The 6,911-nt window shown below is 43.1% G+C and overlaps 1 protein-coding gene across 1 annotated transcript; it reads left to right on the top strand.

Moving 5' to 3' along the window:
- Window positions 1-5,613: 5,613 nt before the first annotated feature.
- Window positions 5,614-6,537, top strand: LOC142290056 (odorant receptor 131-2-like). Its single transcript, XM_075334001.1, has one exon. The coding sequence runs from the start codon at window positions 5,614-5,616 to the stop codon at window positions 6,535-6,537; it is 924 nt and encodes a 307-aa protein (XP_075190116.1).
- Window positions 6,538-6,911: the final 374 nt, after the last annotated feature.

The following is a 6,911-nucleotide window of genomic DNA, read 5'->3' as shown; positions in this document are numbered from 1 at the left end:
AGGGTAGGAAATCCGCAGGAATTCCGCACGAAATCCACACTGTTTCTGCAGGTTTCCCGCAACAATTCCTGTTATGATTCAGTGACCGAGGAGGATGAGAAAAAGGACAAAAACCTGGAAACCCAAAAAATAACCAGAGTGGCTGGAACCTTAAGGGACTGCAGACCTAATATTAACACAACTAGAAGTAGCCGTGGGGCATGCCTAATATGACCTGGTCGCCTCGACACAGCCGGAGAACTAAATATTCTTACAGAGAGAAATATTAGAAAAGCTAATCTGCCTCAGAGCAGTCCCCAAAGATATAGATAGCCCCCCACTTTTAAAGGCTATGGTGATATAGGAAAACACAATACGTAGCTAGAGAATAGATTCAGCAAAGATGAGGCCCAAACTATCTGCATAGGAAAGGATAGGAAAGAGCACTGACTGCAGCCTTAAAAACCCTAGTAAATACCAGCACACCTACACAGGCTCTCCTCCAACTATATCAGTACTCTGGTGTTACTGGGATCCAAGAAAAACACTGATATAGAGGAGGGACTGAATTTAGTACCAAGCATGACAAAACACAATACATAGTAGAACATGGAGCAAGGTACACAGATACTCCCAGCAGGGAATGATCCAACTCCACCAAGAACTCCACACAGGCAAAATAACAAGAAAGTGAAAACCATAAGCAAAGGTACAAAGACCAACGTATCTGAGAGGATTTCTGGTAGACACAGAGAAAAGAGCTGGTTTCAGAATGTCCTTAGCACACGGGAGATACATTGAGTACTGGCAAGGAACAGGTGGAAACTACTCAGTTATATAGGTCCAAATTGATTGCCAATCCTCCTCAGCTGGCTGGTTCCCATTCAGCAAGTCAACTGCACTACCAGAACTGACCACAAGAGGGAGCCCCAAACTGGAATCTAATTAAAATGTATTCACAACAAATACCACAGAAATACCGCATCAATGGATAGCTGCGGATTCTGAGGAGTTGCTGCGTGAACCTGTGGAAATACCTGCAGAAAAGTCCGCAGGTACGTTCTCCCATGAGCACATGGTCTTAGGCCATGTTCACATGTTGCATAAATCCTGCGCCAAACTACACGATAACAATCTTCTCTGATTACTGCATTTTTGCTGCATTTTTTATGTCTTTTCCCCCTTTGGTGCATTTTTGGTGCAAATGTGTTTTTTATAATACAAAAAAGCTCGGATTCTGCTCTCAATATCTGCAGTTTTTTGCTACAGTTTTTGAAGCTCCATATAGAAAGCTCTAGAGAAAAAAAACCAAAAACCCGCAGAGTTCAGTGGCATCTTTTCATGGAATCACATCCACTTTGCTTGGACAGTTAAACACAACAGAATTTATGTGCAAAAAAAGCAGCAGAAAAACCCTGCATTTATGCTACATGTTAACACGGACTCAATGTCCAAGCAAAATGGATGAGACGTCATTAAATCTTCCCTAAAGGCGCTACTGAACTTTGCGGTTTTGGTGTTTTTTTTCTCTATAGACTTTTTTGTGGTGCCTGTAGAAAATAAAGGAAAAAAAAGCCGTCCGTTGCATTTTTAAACGCAGAATCAAAGCTTTTCAGTAGCATTAAAAAAGCATTACAATCCCCGGCTTCACATCTGCTCCCAATATGTATCAAATATCAGGGAAAAAGCACAAAAAACACAGCAAACACGCAATAATCAGAAAAGATTGTTAATGCGCTTGTGGTGTGGACACCTGCAGAAAAAACACAGCATTTACGCTACATGTGAACACGACCTCAGTGATACATTTTTATTACATTTTTATGGGTTTAATATAGAAGAATGATTAACTGCGCCAGGTTTTTACTGATTCCCATGAATAATCTGAGCGTTGCGTTCTGCGTGTCACCACAATAACAGGGATAACAAACATGTCCATGTTATTTACTGATTTGTGATATTTATTATTTTTTAAAAAAAACTCATTAAAAATATTATTCTTCTATCATTGTTTTTATTATTTTTAGTAATTTCATTAGCAGAAAAAAAATCTCTTGTATCCTTCCTCTAGAATACAGGATACAGACATGTGTTGCTCTGTACAATGCATCTCTATGTCCAGTGCAATCTGCCTGCAGAGTCAGCTTCATGTATAGAAAATCCTCCCTGTGACATCAACAGTGTTTGTGGCTCAACAGATAGGGCTCCTGCTAAAATGTTTGAAAGTTGTCTCCATGTACTGAGTGATGGGTCTGCCCTATTTAACTTCCGAGTCTTTGAATTTGACACATGACCTGAGCTAGCCCTTTCTGCCTTGGAGGTGCTGGCCTGCCCTCCAGCAAGTGTACCGTACATGTGTTTAGCACAGCAAGGGGGTGTGATTACAGACTGGAGCATCCCGCCTGTCCATAGCCAATATAGGAAGCTCACATTCATTAAAATCAACCCAGTGTGAATCACACAGGACCTTTGAGCAGTAGGAATAAAATACAAGCAAAATATGGTCACTTTGACCAACTCCTTCTAAAAGTAGTCTGTGATAGACCCCAAACTGCTGGGATCTATGACGAATATTTTTTTTTTTTTTTTTTATGGTGGTCTTCTCTTCTAGGAGCCTGACGTGAGCTCAGTATTATGCTGTTAGATCTTTCTTATCCGTATAAATTAAATTGATGAAAATTAGAGAAAAATTACAATTTACCAAAATACATTTCAATAGTCATATAGATTCGTGAAAAATACTAATTATAAACTTTTTGGTTTTCATAAAACAGTGAATGGGTGTTTTGATTCCTCTGTGCAGAGCATCTTGCACATTAGGAGATGCTCTACTATGTTTTCCGGGGCTTCTGTCTGGCAGATTGATTAACAGCGTTGGCTTCCATGCTGGTTCTGGGAGGTGCTGATTGCACAGCTGTTCCATCCTCTGGGTAGTTGCTCTGTTTCTTTACTGAGCAAGCTCTCCTAGAACTTTGCCAATCATACATTCTGGTTCTTCTGTTGTGCTGTTGGTCTGAGTTCCTGCCTGTGTTCTGATCTTGGCTTCCTGACCCCGGACTGTTGTTTGACTCCTCTCTGCCCGCTCCCTATTCCTATTGTGACCTCCCATCTTTTGACCTTGGACCATTACCTGACCACATCTCAGTTTACTCCCTGAATCCATTACGTGTCTTCCCGGAATTCTGATTCTCTGATAGTGACCTGACTACGCCTCTGTGTTCTCTCTGTGTTCATACATGTCCTCCTGTTACCAGACCTTGGCTTTCCTGACTACTGTACCGTTTGTACTACCCGTAAGTAGTGACTAGCATCACAATGGACTTATTCACAGTCCCTGGTGGACTGGAGCAATGAAACGGTTCTTGGCCAATTCACACTGCTGCTGGACACTTTTGTTCATTGAGGACACTTCAGAAAATAGACATTTTGGACAATTGCCAAATGATTTTATTCCTCAAGGCTAAATTGCAATAAGTAAACTTAACCCTTAGAGAATTGAAGCATTGTTTATGGAAAAGCTGATACTTTTTGTAATTTCATAAAACCTCATGTCTCGGGGTGTTACGGGATATGTAACGACAGGACAAGGACCCCTAGGCTAACCCTCAGACTAGAGTCCCTGCGCTGTCCCTTATCCTGGAGGTATGTATTATGGTAATCAGGTCTGAACCCCCAGCTTGACCCCAAATCCTGTCCGAGCCCTGATCTTACTCCCCCTCTCCTCTACCCTTGGGGCGGGCCGGAAAATAAAAAGACAAAACCCCATAAAACAAAACGGACAAGGGAGAACAGAAACTTGTACATGCAGCACTCAAAATACACGAGAGAGACAATATGTGTACTGGGAAACAACGGAAAATGGGGGGAAATGCACAAGAGGGGAATTCTCATACCACTCAGAAGTGCAACACAGATCACCATAAACAGGAGCAACAACAAGACCAGGGTCACTTGAGCTAAAGCTGAAGCTATCATCGGCGTATAGCGGAAGGAAGCCATGCTTTAAATAGGGAGGAGACAATGCAAGTGGCAATTAGCAACCTGAGCTATAGAACGTTCTCAAATTAACATCTTGCAGAGCACCAGTGAACCTGAACCAGCCAACACCCGACTCTGGCTGAACAATTTTTAAGCCTCAGGTTGTTTGTCAGACTCTGTGGTGTGAACAGAGTCCGATGACGCCGTGCCAGCGGGTGTGTGCAGAGTCGAACATCGCATGACACCTCAACTCGTTGCTTTGTATTGTTTATTATGATTGTGAGGTAAATCCGGAGATATGACGATAAATCATGATATTCAAGTATGTCAGGAAGCCCTCTCCTGGTGTCACCCCCCCTTTCCTTCACACAACTGGTTTAGCAACAAATCCCATGGCCATCTCCTGTGATATGGAGATGAGGTGGTGTGGGAACAATGGACACAGGATGACTCCCTGCCGTCACCCTGTAACAAGAGTTGTATCTCATTAGCAAGGCTATGGAACTAGCAGACAGAACGACTCCAGTAAAAAATGGTTCATATCTCGCAAGCCATATTTCCGATAAATATGGCAACCATAAAAATGGTGTCTCCGCATGCGGACGATGCCGGCACACCCTTTTTATGGGAGCAGGACATTGGGAAATGCCCCAGGCGTGATATCAGCCAATGGGGAACTGGCAGACAGGTCATGAGTCCCCTCGTTCTGTAGCTAAATTCATAACTGTCACAATGAGAGCATTGGCGTCCGCCTACGACGCTCCCAGGCAAAGTTATGGCCCATATTCCATGTTGTGGATTGTCCATAACTCAAGCCAGGGGTGGAGCAGTGCTCCCTCTGAGGTCACTAAGGTAGGAGGGGACCTGGATTTGCCCAGGTTGATAACCCTACTTCGGCCATTTTCCAGTGTTCTTTTCGCTGGGGGCACGTGTAGGAAACATCTGTGGGAAGGATCCTAGAAACCTGGGTACAGCGCCCCCCTGTGGCCAGACGCAACAAGGTAACTGCTGGAACTGTGTATGCCTGTTTGTAACCCATGCTTTGACTGTAACTGTACTCTGACATATGTATATTCTGTAGATTCCCTATTGTATATATTGTAGTTTCTAGTGTGCTTTAGGCTGATTAAATTATATAATTAATCTTGGGCTGTTCTGTTATCTCGATCTTGAATCCCACGTCTGTGTGTTCGGCTAATAGTTACCGTAAATCGGTTGGTGGCAGCGAGTTGTGCCAAGGATTATTGTGGGGAGGCCAGTGAGATTCGGGGAGGTTTTATATATTCCGCCCGCGGAGGTCGGGGGAATATATACCCTACTCTCACCGGGGACCCTTCAATAATCGGCATAAGTAGTATAGCGGCCTCCTTGCTTATTGTCGGGCAATTCCATAATTGGCCTGACTATAAGAGGGGCGCTAGAGAGCGCATCACGTGCTCTGTCTGTCGGTCGGGAGGTATAAAGGAGGGGTGACCCCCACTTGTTACCCCCCGATTGTGACGTACTGGTAGCCAGCGCGGGGGATTTCTGAGTGACCCCCCCGGTGGTTTGTGACAATGATGTTTTATGGTTTCTTTTTATCATGTGATTTTTAATATTTATTTGCTATTTTTTAGGTCAAATTTTAAAGTTAAAGCTACCAAAAAAAAGAAGACAATGGTGGATGTTGAGATTCCTTACGACAACAAGACATATGCCCAGTTCTATACTGGATTGCGAACAGTGGCTGAGAATTTCAGAATTCTACATGTAACCCTGATCTCCTCCACCTTCTGCTTGTACCTCCCATCTGTCATAGTCATATTATGCGTTTCCTTCACCACCGCTCATATTCGCGAGAACGTCCGCTATCTGCTTTTCAGTCACATGCTCATCAGTGACTCGTTACTGCTTTCCCTTTGCTTCACTCTTTTTATAGTGGCTTTATACATTGTCTTTATGCCGGTGAAATATTGTCTCATCCTCACTATAATGACGGCTTCCACAACTTTAATTACTCCTTACAATTTGGCCCTTATGTCCTTGGAGCGCTACATCGCTGTTTGCTTCCCATTGAGGCACGGAGAGATATGTACCATCAGGCGATGCAAGGTGGCCATCATGGGGATGTGGGTGATTGGGACATTTCCCGTGCTCATTGAGTTTATTTGTTTTTGTTATTTTATAGACCCCAGGTTTTTTTCTTTTCAGATGTTGTGTATCTGGAAATATCTTCAAATTTACAAATTCCAAACTACAATCAGGTTTCTGACCTTTTCCCTCAGTTTTAGCTCAGTGTTGGTCACCATTTTGTACACCTACATCCGAGTTATGTTAGTTGCTCGAAAGATTGGATCCAAGAAATCTTCTGCCTCCAAAGCGGCAAAAACGGTCCTGCTCCACGGGTTTCAGCTCCTCCTATGCCTCTGCTCCTACAGCAGCACGTTCACCGAGAATTTCTTCAATAATGCGTATATGAACATGGCCCCCATCAACTTCTTTTTGTTTATGTGCTTACCGCTGTATATCAGTCCATTTATTTATGGGATAAGGGATAAAACCATCCGGAAAAGTGTAAGAAAACTGATCTGCTCGACTTAGAAATAAAAAATGTAACTGAAAACAAAGAATGAATAACGAAAATGTCAATAATTAAACATGTTAGGAATTTTCATAATAGACCAAATAAAAATGTGTTCTTCTCCCAGGTCCTTCGCTCTTGATCTCTAGAGTTTAAAAGGTGTCCCATTTAGATAACATCTGTCCTATTCAAACCTTATCACTATCTAGAAGTTAGAGTGGGGAAACCATTCTGGCAGATCCAATATCACGCTTGCTGGGTGTGACAAGCGTGGTGGGGAGCTTTCAGACCTACGTGCATCTGACGCACAATGAAAACACACCAAACATAGGGGAAACCTGTGGACACAATAACAGTTGAGGGCCCTGGAATTAGTGAGAGGAGTAGGTGGGAC

Source organism: Anomaloglossus baeobatrachus, chromosome 2, assembly GCF_048569485.1.
Source record: "Anomaloglossus baeobatrachus isolate aAnoBae1 chromosome 2, aAnoBae1.hap1, whole genome shotgun sequence".
Classification (NCBI taxonomy): domain Eukaryota; kingdom Metazoa; phylum Chordata; class Amphibia; order Anura; family Aromobatidae; genus Anomaloglossus; species Anomaloglossus baeobatrachus.
This window is presented reverse-complemented; position numbering and strand designations above follow the sequence as displayed.

What these genes read in the sequence shown, in the direction of transcription:
- LOC142290056 (XM_075334001.1), top strand. Translation starts at nt 5,614, where the DNA reads ATGGTGGATGTTGAGATTCCTTACGACAACAAGACATATGCCCAGTTC.